The sequence below is a fragment of the Phocoena sinus genome, chromosome 14, assembly GCF_008692025.1.
Source record: "Phocoena sinus isolate mPhoSin1 chromosome 14, mPhoSin1.pri, whole genome shotgun sequence".
In the NCBI taxonomy this organism is placed as follows: domain Eukaryota; kingdom Metazoa; phylum Chordata; class Mammalia; order Artiodactyla; family Phocoenidae; genus Phocoena; species Phocoena sinus.
Genome location: NC_045776.1, coordinates 20,599,061 through 20,617,176, shown reverse-complemented (window position 1 = coordinate 20,617,176; position 18,116 = coordinate 20,599,061). Strand labels below are relative to the sequence as shown.

Here is an 18,116-nt window from a genome sequence, read left to right as displayed (position 1 = left end):
GCGTATAGTTGTTTGTACTAGTCTCAAGATCCTTTGTATTTCTGTGGTGTCAGTTGCAGCTTCTCCTTTTTCATTTCTAATTTTATTGATTTGGGCCATCTCCCTTTTTACTTTTTTTTATTTTGACATTTGATTGCCAGTTAACTTTATTGGGAATATACATATCAAGTATATAAAATGGAGTTTAACAAGCAATTACAAAGGAAGTACTTTGTACAACTACCACCCAAATCAGTAACCCCCAAAACCCCAAATATGCACACCCCCTTTAAAACTTCACTGTCATCTTTGTCTGTAGGCAGCATCTAGTTGGGTTTTGCCTTTTTATCGAAACTTACAGTCTCTTTTTAATTGGTATGTTTCGATTATTCACATTTAATGTGATTATTGATTGGATTAAAATCTACCACTTTGCCCAGCTCTTTTCGTTCTGGTCCAAATTTTTCTTTTTTCCTCTTTTTCTTGCATTAATAGGGATTTTTTTAATGATTCCATTTTATTTCCACTATTGATTTATTACTTACACCTCTAAAAAAATTTTTAGTGTTGTTCTAGGGTTTAAAATCATCTTTAATTAGTCTCTCTTCAAATAATATTACACTACTTTCTCCAGACTGCCAACAAACACATGAAAGAATGCTCACCATCATTAATCATTAGAGAAATGCAAATCAAAACTACAATGAGATATCATCTCACACCAGTCAGAATGGCCATGATCAAAAAATCTAGAAACAATAAATGCTGGAGAGGGTGTGGAGAAAAGGGAACACTCTTGTTGCACTGCTGGTGGGAATGTGAATTGGTACAGCCACTATGGAGGCTAGTGGGAAGCAGCCGCATAGCACAGGGAGATCAGCTCGGTGCTTTGTGACCACCTAGAGGGGTGGGATGGGGGAGGGTAGGAGGGAGCCGCAAAAGGGAGGAGATATGGGAACATATGTATATGTATAACCAATTCACTTTGTTATAAAGCAGAAACTAACACACCATTGTAAAGCAATTATACCCCAATAAAGATGTAAAAATAATATTATTATTAGACTACTTCATGTGTAGTGTGAGGATCTTACAACAAATTTCCAGTTCTTCCCTCCCACCCTTTGCTACTGTTGTCATACATTTTTTCTTGATGAGTCTAGCTAAGGGTTTATTGATTTTGTCTATTCTTTCAAAGAACCAACTTTTAGTTTCATTGATCTTTTCTATTGTGTTTTAATTCTCCACTTATTTCTGTTCTGATCTTTATGACTTCTTCTTTTCTGCTAACTTTGGGTTTTGTTTGTTCTTCTTTCCCTAGTTCCTTTAGGTGTACGGTTAGCTTGTTTATTTGAGACTTTTCTTGTTTCCTGAGGTATTCTTTTATCAGTATAAACTTCCCTCTTTTGCTGCTTTTGCTGTGTTCCATAGGTTTTGAATTGTTGTGTTTTCATTTTCATTTGTCTCTAGCTATTTTTCATTTCTTCAATTTCTTCAGTGATCCACTGGTTGTTTAGTAGCATATTATTTAGCCTCCACGTGTTTGCATTTTTGGCAGTTTTTCCTTGAAGTTGATTTCTAGTCTCATAGCATTGTGGTTGGAAAAGATGCTTGATATGATTTCCATTTTCTTAAATTTACTGAGACTTGTTTTGTGTTCTAGCATGTGATCTATCCTGCAGATGTTCTACTTGCAGTTGAAAAGAATGTGTATTCTGTTTGGGGATGGAATACTCTATAAATATCAATTAAGTCCATTGGGTCTAATGTGTTGTTTAAGGCCGGTGTTTCCTTGTTGATTTTCTGTGTGGATGATCTGTCCATTGATGTAAGTGGGAAGTTAAAGTCCCCTACTATTATTGTAACAATCCTTTTATGTCTATTAATATTTGCCTTATGTATTTTGATGCTCCTATGTTGGGTGTGTATGTATTTACAATTGTTACATCATCACCTTGGATTGATTCCTTGATTATTATGTAGTGTGTTTTTTCTCTCTTTAACAGTCTTTATCTTAAAATCTATTTTGTCTGATATGAATATTGCTACTCTTTGATTTCCATTTGTGTGGAATACCTTTTTCCATCCCCTCAGTGTGTATATGATGTCCCTAGCTCTGAAGTGAGTGTCTTGTAAGCAGCATATATATGGGGTCTTGTTTTCATATCCATTCAGACCATTTACATTTAAGGTAATTATCAATATGTATGTTCTTATTGCCATTTTGTTGTTTTGGATTTGTTTTTGTAGGTCTTTTTTATTCCCTTTCTTCTCTTATGATTTGATAACTATCTTTAGTGTTGTGTTTGTTTGGTGGATTCCTTTTTGTGTGTATGTATATCTATTATAAATCTCTGGTTTGGGGATACCATGAGGTTTTTGTATAGTGTATATCTATATAGATAATTGTTTTAAGTTGCTTGATCTCTTAATTTCAAAATGCATTTTAGAAACCCTGCTTATGTGTAATCTCCTCCCCCCTCATGATCAGTGTTTTTTATATCATATTTTAAATCAAATTGTTTTAACTGCTTGTATGTGGATCTAGATGGTTTTTCTACTTAACCTCTCCAGTAGCTTTGTATGTGGATAATTTCCTACCTTTACTAGCGAGCTTTTTCATTTCATAATGTTCTTATTTCTAGTGATGGCCTTTTCATTTTTCACCTAGAGAAGTTCCTTTAAAAATTTGTCATAGGACTTTCCTGGTGGCGCAGTGGTTGAGAGTCCGCCTGCCGATGCAGGGGACACGGGTTCGTGCCCCGGTCTGGGAAGATCCCACATGCAGCGGAGCGGCTGGGCCCGTGAGCCATGGCCGCTGAGCCTGCGCGTCCAGAGCCTGTGCTCCGCAAGGGGAGAGGCCACAACAGTGAGAGCCCCGCGTACCGCAAAAAAAAAAAAAAAAAAAAAAAAAAAAAAAAAATTTGTCATAAAGCTAGTTTACTGGTGCTGAACTCCTGGTTGTAGGTTTTTCTCTTAAATAGATTGTGCTACCCTTCTCACCTACAGAGTTGTGCTGAAAAATCAGCTGATAGCCTTATGGGAGTTCCCATGTATGTTATTTATTTATTGTTGCTTTTCATTTGCTGCTTTTAATATTCTCTCTTTAGTTTTTGTCATTTTAAGTAGTGTGTCTGTCTGTCTTGGTGTGTTCCTCTTTGAGTGAGTTAATCCTATATGGGACTTTGTGCTTCCTGGACTTGGGTGACTTCCTTTCTCAAGTTAGGGAATTTTTCAGCTAGCATTGGCCTGCTAGTGGGCTAGCATTGGCCTGCTAGTGGACAGGGCCCTAGCTGGTCCCAGGATAAGGTCTGGATTCTCAGGCTGCAGGATGGTACTTTTCTTGCTTTGTCTGGTGGATGGGGCATGTCTAGAAGCTTGTGCAGGCTTTCTGGAGGGCAGGTCTGGTGCCTGCCCACTGAGGGTGGAGCTGGGTCTTGGCCCTCTGTTGGGCAGGGGTGTGTCAAGAGGTGTCTGTGGGCTCAGGAAGGTTTTAGGCATCCTGTCTGCTGATGGGTGGGACTGTGTTCCCACCCAGTTAGTTAGTTGGTTGTTTGGCTTGAGATGTCTCAGCACTGGCATCTACAGGCTTTTGGGTGGGGCTGATGAGCCAAGATGCCAGGAGCAGGGTTCACATGGTAGAATTTTCCCAAATATGGCTGTCACCAGTATCTACATACTGAGGGTGAGTGACAGCCACACCTCACGTCTCCAGGAGACTCTCCAAGCAGTAGGGAGGTCTGGCGCAGGCACCTATCAAATCAATCACTCCTTTTGCCCTGGGTCCTGGCATGCATCAGATTTTGTGTGTATCCTTTAAGAGTGAAGTCTGTATTTCCGTCCTGTGGGGCACCTGAAATGAAGCCTTGCTGGCCTTCAAAGTCAAATACTCTGGGGGCTCGTCTTCTCCGTACAGGACTTCCAGGCTGGGGAGCCCAACAAGGGGCTCAGAATTCTCACTACTGTGGGAGAGCCTCTGCAACATAATTCTCCAATTTGTGGGTTGCCTGCCTGAGGGTATAGGATTCCTACCTGTCTCGTTGTGGCCCCTTCTTTATGCAGAGTTGTAAAAAATCTTTTCTTGTAGGTTCTTATCTTTTATATCCATGGTTGTTCTGCAGATAATTGTGATTTTGGTGTGATTATGAGAGGAGGTGAGCTCAGGGTCTTCCTACTCCACCATCTGGCCGCTCTCCCATTTTCTTTTCCTTTGCTGTATTACTCTGATAAAACTCAGAAATGTCACTGAAATTAAGAGAAGTTTTATTAAAATTATTTATGCTAAACCAATTAGCATAGTGCAGTTCTCCAAGGTGAAGAAATCAATATGAAGCAAAGTCTTCTCTAGAAGCTGCTCCCTAGATCTATAAAAATAGGAAAAGCTGTCAAAAATTCCATCATTTCTTGACATTGAAGAATAGGAGTGTAATACCCTGAAGTAAATGCTTTTTCTAATTGCTACTGATTTCACTAGTTCTTTGGGAGGGTAGGATTATGGCTGTCTTTCAGGCTGTCAGAACACCATCAGGCAAGGCAAAGGCTATCATGCCTTCAAATAACCCATCATGGAGAAGGAGCACACAAGAATGGGGGATTAAAGCTGGCTTTTAAACTGGCATATGAGGGCAGTGTAGAAAAAGCCAGACAGCAACAAAGGAAGGGTGACAAAGCCCATCTGCAACTGCAATCCAGGAAGGTTTAAATGACTGACTATGTTGAGTACCTGAAACGGCTATAATATTGTAAATCAACTATATTTCAATTTTTAAAAATACAGAAGAAAATGATGAATGGACTCAGGATAAATCACCTGCCAACAGTAGCAATCCATCAGCAGGTGAGAGGCAGCAAGATGGTTCCTAGAGTGAGTCCTCTGCAGATTGGACTGAGCTCTTACTAATCCAGATGCCAGGTGACTACACTACTTTCTCACTTGAACACAGTCTATGCCATTAGACTATTTTTCAGGAAGATGTTTGCTTGGTTTGAATGATGTAGAGAAAATAGATTCAGAATGTAGCCTTTTGGAAGAGCCACTAGGAAGGTCTCAGACATGAAGTAAAGGCATGTCTCGTACGTAGTTCAGAAGAAAAATAAAAGATGCAGACTTAGAAAATCAAAACAGGAGCCAGTAATACATAGTGAACTGCAAGTACATAAGTGAAGAAAAAACTGGTGACCTTGTAAGGACCAACCCAGACTTTACCAGCTTCAAGACCAAAGTTGTCTTATTGGCTGTGATAATGGCTGTGATAAATCTCTCCTGGAAAATTTCCCATTCAGGAAGATGAAAAAAAAAATGTAACACCCTGCTAATACTGAACGCTAAGAGACTCTTCAAAATTCTTCTCCTGTATGGGAATGTTATTGAAATTTTCTACCTTGATCTTCAGGGACCTCAGTATTGTCTCCAGCAAAATAAAGGGAGGGTCACTAGATGAACTTCAAGGGCCGTCAGGGTTCCAGCATTCTAAATTTATTTGAATCTGTGAGTATTACTTGAGAGAAGGCAGTAACATGAGGTTTAAACACTGCATGGTCTTTGAGCTGAGGCAATGTCTTTAATTCCTTTTGTAAAATGCACAGCATCTTGCATGTGTTCAACACTCAGTAGGTTCTAACTGTTGCCCAGACAATCAGTTATCTTCTTTCTAATGGGTTTGGGCATATGTGCATCTTATTGTAATAATACAAGTATTTCAGAATTTCAGATGCAGTATAATACACTGTGGATCTGCCCAAGTCATTAGGATCTGAGGCAGCAAATATTCCATTAGAGTGTATTTTAATAGAACTATAATTCTCTGCAAAACTAGAAGTCTGATAAGTTATAAAAGAATCTTTATTCTTACAAGTTGTTGTACAAGTATACAACAGGCCTGTTTTAATTTCCTGCATAGTAGGCTAAGCCCATACCATTTACTTTTTCTTGTGTTACTCTTTGTATTGCTATATATATATATCTATGCTAAAGTGAATTGATTTGTGTTAATTTGTGAATATGTGTTAGACAGACATATTTGCCTGTGTTTAGTTAAAATGTAAATTTTTCAGAAATAGATTATCTAAAAATTTAAAAACTAAAATTTAGGCAGAGATCAAGATGGGAGACTCGAAGGATGTGGAAGCTCACCTCTTCCTACAAATACATCAAAAATACATCTACATGTGGAACATTTCTCACAGAATACTTACTGAATGCTGTCAGAAGCTCTCATACAACCAAAGCTGCAAGAAAGATCACCACATAACTGGGTAGGATGAAAGGGGCGGAAAAAAGGAATTGAGATGGGACCTGCATGTCTGGCAGGGAGTTATGAAACAGGAAATGTTCCCTCACCCGGGGAACCTCCTTCTCTGGCTGGGAGGTCAGCAGGGACAGATAGATAGGGAACCTCAGAGGAAAGTGCAGCAACTGGCTGGCAGCAGGCAGCACAGACAGTCCTTGCCCCCGCACTGCAGTTTCCAGCCTGAGACGCATGTCTCCTGCCGTGCACAGTGCCTGGGTTCTGAAACTCAAACTTGAGCAGTCAGACCTACAGAGAGGACTTGGTTTAGCTACACAGAGACAGCCTGAAGGCCCTGGAGTGTGGTCGAGTCCACAACTGGGAATGTGCACAGGATGGAGGCTGGGTCTTCCATAGGAGGCCCACTGTCAACATGTGCCCAAAGGGAGGTTGTGGACCCACCATAGCAGTCTCATCTCAGTGTGCTCACAGTGGGCACTGCTATGAGCTCTGGGAACGCACAGGCGGGTTGCCAACACGTGGATGTGGGGCAGAAATCTGAGCCAATTCCTTGTGGTCCCACAGTGGGTGCTGGTATGTGACTTCAGCAAGTTCACACCAGCAGCTTTGTGAGTGCAGTGCTTGGGGGACATTCGAGCTGAACACTGGCATTCCCACAACACAGACTGATCCAAGGGCAGAGCCTACAACAGTGTACTTTGTGGGTGCCCACCGTAGGTGGCAGGCCACGTCACAGAGTGCCTGTCCTGGTGGACAGCTCCTGGGGAGGAATATGCAGCAACTCCTTCCCAGTGGGAGGGCTCTAGTGCCACCTACTCACACCACAGCTTAAAACTGGATCTGGGGGCTTCCACTCCAACAACTGGGGAGCAGACCCTGCCCCTGAAAGGGCTGTGACAACTATGGGACAAAGAGGAGGCCTCACCCCACATCCACTGAAGGCTCTGGTCACAACACCACCAAACACACCCTTTATCAGGACAAGGGCCAGCACAACCTGAGGAAAGAGGTGGCAAGCATCCATACCAAAAAATGGCCCTCTTGCACCAAAAATATCACACAGGGTCACTCCCACATAAAAACAGCCCTTCAAAGCCACAGTAGATTAGATAACTGTTTCTAAGTAAAATGAAAAAGCAGAGGAACCACTCCCAATTAAAAAATGAGAAATCCCCTGTTTGTTTTAAACAATGAAATACACCTCTCCAGTCTACCAGACTCTGAGTTCAAAAAGGAGGTAATAAAAATACTGAAGGAGTTAAGGAAGACTGTCAGTGGAAATGCAGATCACTGTAACAAGAAACTATAGAGGAGAGATTCAAAATTAGACAACTCAATTGCCAAGATGAAAACCAAGTAACAGGCAATAAAATAGCAAACTAATGGAGAAGAATGATGATCTCCAAGACAGAAATTACACAACCAGACGGAAAGACAAAGTAACACATGAGATCTATGGGATAATATAAAGTGTGCCGATTTATGCATAATAGGGATCCCAGAAGGAAAAAGATATCCAGGTACAGTAAGAACAGAGGGTCCCAAACAAGATGAACCTGACCAGACCCACAGTAAGACATAATTGAAATGGCAAAAGTTAAATGAGTATTCTAAAGGCAGCAAGAGAAAAACAAATAGTTACAAGTGAACCGCCCCCCCCCCATAAGGATATCATCTGATTTATCCACAGAAACTTTATAGGCCAGAAAGGAGTGGCAAGATATATTCAAAGTCCTGAATGGGAAAAACCTGCAACCTAGGATACTCTAGCCAGCAAAATTAGCATTTAGAATGCAAGGAGAGAGAAAGAATTTCTCAGACAAGCAAAAACCAAAAGAACACATCAGTACTGAACCTACTCTGAAAGAAATACTGAAATGTGTTCTCTAAATAGAAAAGAAGCAAGAATCTATGAGAAAGGGAAAAATCACAATAGGAGAAGCAAATACATAAAAGCATTGTAGATCACTTAAATAAGCCAGTACATATATTTTTTAAAAATCAAAAAAAATTTTGTGAAAGTGATTTTAACTACACAGTGAACAGCAAAAGGATAAACATGAAGATGTAAAATAGGAAATCAAAGTGTCAGGGAGGGGAGTAAGAAAATATAATTTTTTTAGACTGTGTTTGAGCTTATATGACTACCAGTCTCAAGCAAGTAGATATAGTAATGGGTTAACATACTTGCAATCCAGGGTAACCACAAATCAAAAAAACATATAATGGAGTCACAAAACTGAAAAGAACTCAAGCACAATACAAAAGAAAACCATCAAACCACAAAAGGAAAAACCAAAAGATAAAGGACAAAGAAGAAATACAAAATCAACTGGTAAACAAGATTTAAAGTGGCAATAAATACATACCTATAAATAATTACCTTAAATGTCAATAGGCTAAATGCTCTGATCACAGGACAGAGTGGCATTTGGACAATAAAACAAGAACCTACGATATGCTGCCTACAAGAGACCCACTTTAGAGTGGAGGACACACCTATATTGAAAGTGAGGGGAGCAAAAAAGGTATTTCATTCAAATAGAAATGACAAGAAACCAGGGGTAGCAATACTCATATCAGACAAAATAGACTTTAAAACGAAGTCCATAAAAAAAGATAAAGGACACTATATACTGATAAAAGGATCAACGCAAGAAGACAATATCACACTCAACACATATGCACCCAATATAGGAGCACCTAAATACATAAAACAAATACTAACAGACATAAATGGAGAAACTAATGGGAATACAATAATAGTAGGAGACTTTAACACCCCACTGACATCAGTGGACAGATTCCAGAAAGAAAATCAATAGGGCAACAGAGATCCTAAATGACACACTAGAACAGTTATACATAATTGATATCTTCAGAACATTAAATCTGGAAGAAACAGAATACACATTCTTTCCAAGCACCCATGGAATGTTCTCAAGGATAGACCACATATTAGGACACAGAACAAGTCTCAACAAATTAAAGAGCATAGAAATTATTTCAAGCATCTTCTCTGACCACAATGGCATGAAATTAGAAATCAGCCACAGAAAGAGAAATGAGAAAAAAATAATTACATGGAGACTAAACAACATGCTACTAAGAAACCAATGGGTCAAGAATGAAATCAAAGAGGAAATAGGAAATTTTAAAAATCCCTCAAGACAAATGACAATAAAAACACAACCATACAAAATCTATGGAATGTAGCAAATGCAGTCCTAAGGGGAAAGTTTATAGCATACAGGCCTTCCTCATACAGGCCTTCCTCAAAAAACAAGAAAAACAACCTGACCTACCACCTAAAAGAATTAGAAAAAAGAACAAACAAAACCTAAAGTCGGCAGAAGGAAGGAAATAATAAATATCAGAGAGGAAATAAATAAAATAGAGATTTAAAGACAGAAAAAATTAATAAAACCAAAAGCTGGTTTTGTTGACAGAATAAACAGAATCAACAAACCTTTGGCCAGGCTCACCAAGAAGAAAAGAGAGAAGACCCAAATAAACAAAATAAGAAATGAAAGAGGAGAAATAACAACTGATACCACAGAAATACCAAAAAAAAAAAAAAAAAATTAGAGATTACTATGAACAATTATGTGCCAACAAATTGGACAACCTCGACGAAATAGACAGTTTCTAGAAACGTACAGCCCACTAAAACGGAATTAAGAAGAAGTAGATAATTTGAACAGACTGATCACTAGAAGTGAAATAGAACCTATAATTTTAAAACTCCATGCAAACAAAAGTCCAGGACTGGATGGCTTCATTAGGGAATTCTACCAAACATTTAAAGAACTTATACCGATCCTTCTCAAACTCTTCTAAAAGTTTGAAGAAAAGGGAACACTCCCAAAATCATTCTATGAAGCCACCATCATCACCCTGACACCAAAACCAGACAAAGACACTACCAAAAAATAAAATTACAGGCCAATATCTTTGATGACTATAGATGCAAAAATCCTCAATAAAATATTAGCAAACCAAATCCAACAACACATAAAGTGGATCATACACCATGGTCAAGCTGGATTCATGCCAGGATCACAAGCATAGTTAAACATATGCAAATCAATCAACGTGATACATCAATCACATCAACAAAAGACAAAAAACACATGATCATCTCAACAGATGCAGAAAAAAACATTTGATAAAATGCAGCATCCATTCATATTAAAAACACTCACCAAAGTGGAAATAGAGGGACTATAGCTCAACATAACGAAAGCTATTTATGACAAACCCACAGTCAACATAATTCTCAATGGTGAAAAGCTGAAAGCCTTCTTGCTAAAATCTGGAACAAGACAAGTACGCGTACTCTCACCACTTCTATTCAACATAGTATTTGAAGTCCTAGCCACAGAAATCAGATAAGAGTAAGAATTAAATGTATCCAAATTGGAAGGGAAGAAATAAAATTGTCATTATATTTAGATGACAAGACACTATGTGTTGAAAACTCTAAAGTCTCCACACAAAAACTACTAGAACTGATAAACAAATATAGCAAGGTAGCAGGATACAAGATTAACATACATAAATCAGTTGCATTTTTTACACTAACAATGAAATATCAGAAAGGGAAAGTTAAAAATAAAATCCCTTTTAAAATTTCCTCAAAAAAATAAAATACTTAGGAACAAACCTGACCAAGGAGGTGAAAGACTTACATGCTGAGAACTATAAAACATTGATAAAGGAAATTGAAGACTATTTAAAGAAATGTTAAAATATATTCCATGCTCTTGGGTTGGAAAAATTAATATTATTAAAATGGCCATACTAACCAGAGCAATCTACAGGTTTAATGTCATCCCTATCAAATTACCCATGACTTCTTACACAGAACTAGAACATATAATCCTATATGGAACCATAAAAGACCCAGAATTGCCAAAACAATCCTAAGGAAAAAGAATAAAGCAGGAGGCAAAATCTGCACAGACTTCAGACAGTACTACAAATCCACAGTAATCAAAACAGCATGGCACTGGCACAAAAACAGACATATGGATCACTGGAACAGAACAGAGATCCCATAAAGAAACCCATACACCTATGGTCAATTAATCTTTAACAGAGGAGCCAAGATTATACAATGGGGAAAAGATAATTTCTTCAGCAAGTGGTGTTGGTAGAGCTGGACAGCTGCATGTAAATCAATTAAGTTAGAACAAACCCTCACACCATACACACAAAAAAGCTCAAAATGGCTTAAAGACTTAAATATAAGACATGACACCTTAAAACTCCTAGAAGAGAACATAGGCAGAACATTCTCTTATATAAATCGTAGCAATACTTTCTTATGTCAGTACTTTCTTAGTCTCCCAAGGCAATAGACATAAAAGCAAATATAAACAAATGGGACCTAATCAAACATAAGTTTTTGCACAACAAGGAAAACCATAAATAAAATGAAAAGACAACTTACAGAATACAAGAAAATACTTGCAAATGCTGCGACAGAGGCGATCCATCTCCAAAATATACAAGCAGCTCATACAGCTCAATATTCAAAAAAAATAAACCACCTGATCAAAAAATGGGCAGGAGACCTAAATAGACCTTTCTCCAAAAAGACATACACAGATGGCCAATAGGCACATGAGAAGATGCTCAACGTTGCTAATCATTAGAGAAATGCAAATCAAAACTACAGTGAGGTAGCACCTCACACCAGTCAAAATGGCCATCATCAAAAAAATCTACAAACAATAAATGCTGGAGAGGGTGTGGAGAAAAGGGAACCCTCCTGCACTGTCGGTGTGAATGTAAATTGGTACAGCCACTATGGAGAACAGTATGGAGATTCCTTAAAGAAGTAAAAATAGCGCTTCCCTGGTGGTGCAGTGGTTGAGAGTCCACCTGCTGATGCAGGGGAACGGGTCCGGGAAGATCCCACATGCCGTGGAGCGGCTAGGCCCGTGAGCCATGGCCACTGAGCCTGCGCGTCCAGAGCCTGTGCCGCAACGGGAGAGGCCACAAGAGTGAGAGGCCCGCGTACCGCAAAAAAAAAAAAAAAAAAGTTAAAATATAGTTACCATATGATCCAGCGATTCCCACTCCTGGGCATATATCTGGAGAAAACTCTAATTTGAAAAGATACATGCACCCCAATGTTCACTATTTACAATAGCCAAGACATGGAAGCAACCTAAGTGTCCATCAACAGAGGAATAAAGAAGATGTGAGATAGATATATATATATATATATATATATATATATATATTATATACACACACACACATATATATATACACACAAAATATTACTCAGCCATAAAAAAGAATGAAATAATGACATTTGCAGCAACATGGATGGACTTAGAGATTATCATACTAAGTGAAGTCAGACCAAGACAAATATCACATGATATCACTTACATGTGAAATCTAAAAAATGATACACATGAACATATTTACAAACCAGACACAGACACACAGACATAGAAAACAAACTTATGGTTACGAGAGTGGAAAAGGATGGAGGGGAGGGATAAATTAGGAGTTTGGGATTAGCAGATACAAACTACTATATATAAAATAACCAACAAGCACCTACCATATAGCAGCACAGGGAACTATATTCAGTATCTTGTAATAACCTATAGTGGAGAAGAATCTGAAAAAGAATATATATATTTGAATCACTTTGCTGTACACCTGAAACTAACACAGCATTGTACGTGAACTATGCTTCAATTTTTAAAAAAACCTAAAATTTAAAATTCAATAACAATTAGATTTCACCATACACCATCAAGGAAAGCAAAGTCAAAATTGTAACAAAACATATAAAAGATATATACATAAAGTGTTAATTGTTGAAATGCCGCTACTCTGTTCTACTAAATGTAGGGAAGGAAGAGGTGACTCACAGAATGTGACCTATAGGAGGAACAACTTTCCATGGCAATAAAGCTACGTTCGGCTTTCATCAGAATATTGTGAACATTCTCGAAGGGATTATAAACAGAATTCAGAAAATGAAATTCAAAGTGGGAGTTCAACAGATAACATTCTCAACGTTCACCAGTACTGTATGAAAATTCCTCGTTAAACTTTGTGCTTTCCCTTAGGTGATCATCTATAAGATTAATGTGAATTACACAAGGTGGAGTATGCAGAGGGCCATTTTATAGCATCGTTCTGCCAGGGTTTTTAAATGCCTGCCTTTGTATTTGGGGTTACAACTAAGTTGGCTCTAGGAACACTGTGTTTTTATAGTCAGAGGCAGACTTACTATATAAACGATTTCTTCAGATCTAACGAAAACCAGCTGGCATTACATTCTCTGGAAGAATGAAGGTTTGCCTATTGTTCAAAGAGAAAAAAACTGAGAGTGAAAATTGATCATGTGAGACAAACCCAAAATCACTTGTGGCGCAGCAGTGAGTACCAAACGTATGTGTGTAGGACTTTGCTATTTAATTTTAAACATGTTTTGGTTTTATAGCATAGTGTTAGAACTACAAGTTTATAAAGGTTATGCCAAGTTTTATGTTTGAATAGATTTAAACAACATTGTAATAAAAGTAGCTTAAATTAATGCTAAGTTCATTGTTCCCCCTTTAAATTCAAACATAATTTAACTACAAGAAACTGTAATACAATAAATAGTTTCTACCCTCAGGTTACTTATAGTCTTGCACTAGATTTCATATTCTTTTACATTGCTTCTTCGATAACCTCATTTAAATTGGATGAACTAGATCAAAATATCAATGATTAAACCTTAATTTGCTCAGTTGCAAATCCTTGCTCTGTCTGCCCTTCTGAAATGTATGAACTTAAGCAAGTTAATCCATTTCTCTTCATTTTAGCATCCTCATACATGAACTGGAGATGGAATACTTAGCAGGCTTGTTTTGGCAATTAAATATTAATAATAGCTAGCTCTCTTTGAACAAGTTACAGGAAAGCAGCCACTTTAATCTTATCAATCCTCACAAATTATTATTTCTATTTTATAGATGAAGAAACAGGCAAGAGAAATTAGTTGAACAAGGAATTACATATGTAGTACGTAGTTAGGCTTTATAGGATCTGAATTCAGATTGGGTTGGTAAGTAGCAGATTCTTCTGCACTATGTTATTTTGCCTAAAATAAACTAAAATGCTTAGCATAAGTCTAGAGCTTAGTAGGAACTCCATAAATATTCCTTCCTTAAGAAAATTATTCTTGTTTCTCCTGTCTCTATATCTCTTCTCATATAAGTTACCAAAAACCTCAGATCACCCTCTAGTGATAAATGATTCTAACTGCAGACTTTGAGCCTTGGTTTAGGGAAAAGAGTGAAAGAATATAAATATGAAGGAATTAAATGCTAGGCCACGGTATGAAAAAATGTGCTTTTGTTGGGATTTAGCATTTAGCAAATTGCTAGCCTCCTAGATTGTTTGCATTCTTTCTTTCCCAATAAGCAAATACCCCTTATTTCTCTGATAGTAGGATAACTTTTGAGTTTTATTAACTAGAATTATGTTTTTCAAAGCATGGTCAAAATAACTTTTTTCCCCAAAAATATATAGTACGCCATTGGGATCATTAGAACTTAAATATCACTGACGATAGAAGAGAACTGAGGCAAACTTCTTTTGATGACTTCAGTACCTTCTATGCTGAGGTCTTGGTTATAGTATTAAGAATGACGCAAGTCCTTAGGTCTGTGAGGTATACTAGCTGATTCGATATGCCTTTATAAAATTTTTGTTTTAGACTATAGGGACAAAGTTATATTACTGCTATAATCTAAGCAGAATTTACAAGGCAAATTTTAGACCCAAAAAGAAAAGGTAGCCATTGTTCGTAGCAGACTGAAATATCCTTTGGGAGAAACTCAGCAGTTACTCAAATGATTTTCATGAGGATTAGAACGTATTTCATTGAGAGAAACTAAGACTCATCAGGACAGAATCATATCTTTTTTCTTTTCCGAAAGAAAATCAATAATGATCTTCAATCAGGTTAGCCATAAAGGACTCTTTTGTACCGTAACATCTAACACTCATTTCCAGATCAGAGCAACCATCTCTTTTAACTGCACGAATATTCCTTGGCACTCACAGTTTATGGCCTATATAGGTGGTTTAGCACAGGGCTTTCTGGCTCAAAGCTGAGGCTGGCCCAAAATGAGCTGGGCTGACACTTTAGAAGGTGTGGTGAGCAGTCTGTAGCTCCCAGGCAACCTTTCACAGGGAGATTTGAAATCCACTTGAAATTACATACGACTGGTGGAGCTTCACCTGGAGAGGCCTAATCGGGATTGTTTTCGATTCAGTAGGAATCAAAGAAGCCTGTTCGTTGTGTCAGAATCCATCTCTAGACTACAGAATGAACAATAACCTTAAAATCAACGCCAACCCACTGGATCCGGCTTACATGCTTGAGAGTTTGTTCCAGGGTGTTTTATACAGTACTTTCATCATTCTGTGTTTTCCTTTTAGGGCCTACTCTTCCCAAGACTCATGTCAAAACAGCCTCTCTTGGGTTGGCTGGAAAGGCAAGATCTCCTTTGCTTCCTGTATCTGTGCCAACAGCCCCTGAAGTGTCTGAGGAGAGTCACAAACCAACAGAGGATCCAGCCAATGTAAGACCATCCTTGAACTTCGTGCCCCATTAAGGGAAGCACTGCTGAGCAATGCAGTCTAAGCCAACCAGCACTCTCCATTAACCCCAAGCCCCTGTTGTTCTTATTGTTTGGTTAGCTCTGTTTTCCTGCACTTACATATGAAGAGAAGAAACTTTAGGGAAAAACATTATATCAGGGATTTAGTTATATTAAAAAATCGTTGGTACTTAAAGCCAATCTTATAAATACAAGCAGATAGCAACAGAATGAGTGACTTTACATACATATATGTATATATACACACGTGTATATATATATGAATATACACGTGTGTGTGTATATATCCATAGATAATACACTATCATCACTATCCTATAATGTGAACCACATGTGTAATTTAAAATTTTCAAAGAGCCACATTAAAAGATGTAAAAAAAAAATTATACACACACACACATTTTCATCAATGAGATGAAACACCTTGGCATACCTGGAAATATAACTATATAATTATTCTTTAAAATAGAAAAATAGTAATAAAGCTCTACTCTGAGGAGCTTTCTGAAGTTATACATGTCACTTATAAAATCATAAAATAGCCTAGAAGTACAGAATTGAGAAGAGGAAAACACAAAATGAAGAAATGAAGGAAGGAATTTAGGAAGGAAAAAAAAAAAAAAAAGAAGGAACTGATATATTTAGAGGGGAAAGTTTAGTTACTTAATGAGAGAAAAGTTTGCCAACTAAGGGAGGCAGCTAAAAAGTGATCAAATTAGAAAACTCTGAAAAAACTCCATGGGGACCAAAAAAAAATCGAAATTTTGAGAAAGCAAACAATTCCCCCAACAATGCATTTTGAGGGAGATTTAAAAAGACGTTGCCTGAAGGCAGCAATTTAGAAAACTCCGGAGTGTTTCTGAATATAATTCAAGAGAAAACATTTTAAAGAAGGCTAGGGTACTAACACATATGATACCTTGAAAAATTAGAGGACTGGACGGGGAAAAAAAGATGCAAAAAAACCCAGATTAGAATCATCTCATTTGAATTAACATAAATTTTTTCTTGATTTTATTGTTTTCAGCACTACAAATAATAAAATATTTTAACACTTGGAGATCAGACAATCTGGATGTGTGTATGTGTGTGAATGTTTGCAGAAGTATGTTATATAATTAACATACTTTCATACTTAAAAGATTCAAATTTACAAGAATCTAATCACTGCTCTGTCAGGATATAGCTGTTTACGTATTGCAGTAGTTTAGGGTCACAGTTGTTAGCCATATCTTAATTCAGATCAAATTCCTAAATTTATATATCTCATCTCATAAGGAATCATGTCAGGTGGCCCAGTTTTTGCACTTAAGATTGACTCTAAGGGACTTCCCTGGTGGTGCAGTGGTAAAGAATCCGCCTTACAATGCGGGGAATGTGGGTTCGATCCCTGGTCAGGGAACTAAGATCCTACATGCCATGGGGTAACTAAGCCTGCGCGCCACAACGACTGAGCACACGTGCCTCAACTACCACAGAGCCCATGCACTCTGGAACCTGGGCACCACAACTAGAGAAGAGAAAACCTGGACTCCACAACTAGAGAGAAGCCCATGCACTGCAACCCCGCGTACTGCAAATAAGACCCGATGCAGCCAAAAAAATAAAAATAAAAAAATAAACTGTTTTAAAAGTTTGATTAAAAAAATATAGTGACTCCAAGGAGTGACAGCCAAAAGTATAATATGAACAGCAATAAGATTATATAATATGTTAAAGGAAATATAGAAATGGGACAAATAATCTAGATCATCACTATTCTATAAAAATATAATGTGAGTCACATGTGTAGTTTAAAACTTTCTAGGAGCCACATGAAAAGATGTAAAAATGAACAGGTGAGATTACTTTTAATGATATATTTCATCTAACCCAATACTTCCAAAATATTATCATTTCAACATGCAATAAATATAAAAATTTATCATTAAGATATTTTACTTTTTTTGTACTAAGTGCTCATAATATGATGTGTATTTCATGTGTACAATGCATCTCTGTTCAGGCTATCCACATTTTGAAAATCCAGTAGCTACTACATGTGGTTTGATGTTGCTCTATTGGACAAGATCTAAATAATTTGAGAAAACAACACACATAACTATGACATCATTTTGGGAAAGGAGTTATCAAATTAATCAGTTCACTTCAGCATCCCTCCTCATACATAGGTCAGTCTTTTGGGCCAAATTGGCTACATCTTTCAATCCCTGTTAAACTCTGAAGATTACACATT

At 37.6% G+C, this 18,116-nt stretch overlaps 1 protein-coding gene across 1 annotated transcript in view; it reads left to right on the top strand.

Annotated features, from left to right (window-relative positions):
* Nucleotides 1–18,116, top strand: part of DCC (DCC netrin 1 receptor) — a 774,287-nt gene that overhangs the window by 754,707 nt on the left and 1,464 nt on the right. Inside the window, exon 28 of the mRNA XM_032654035.1 lies at nucleotides 15,699–15,841. Within this exon, the coding sequence (XP_032509926.1) occupies nucleotides 15,699–15,841 (143 nt within the window). The remainder of the gene's footprint in view (nucleotides 1–15,698; nucleotides 15,842–18,116) is intronic.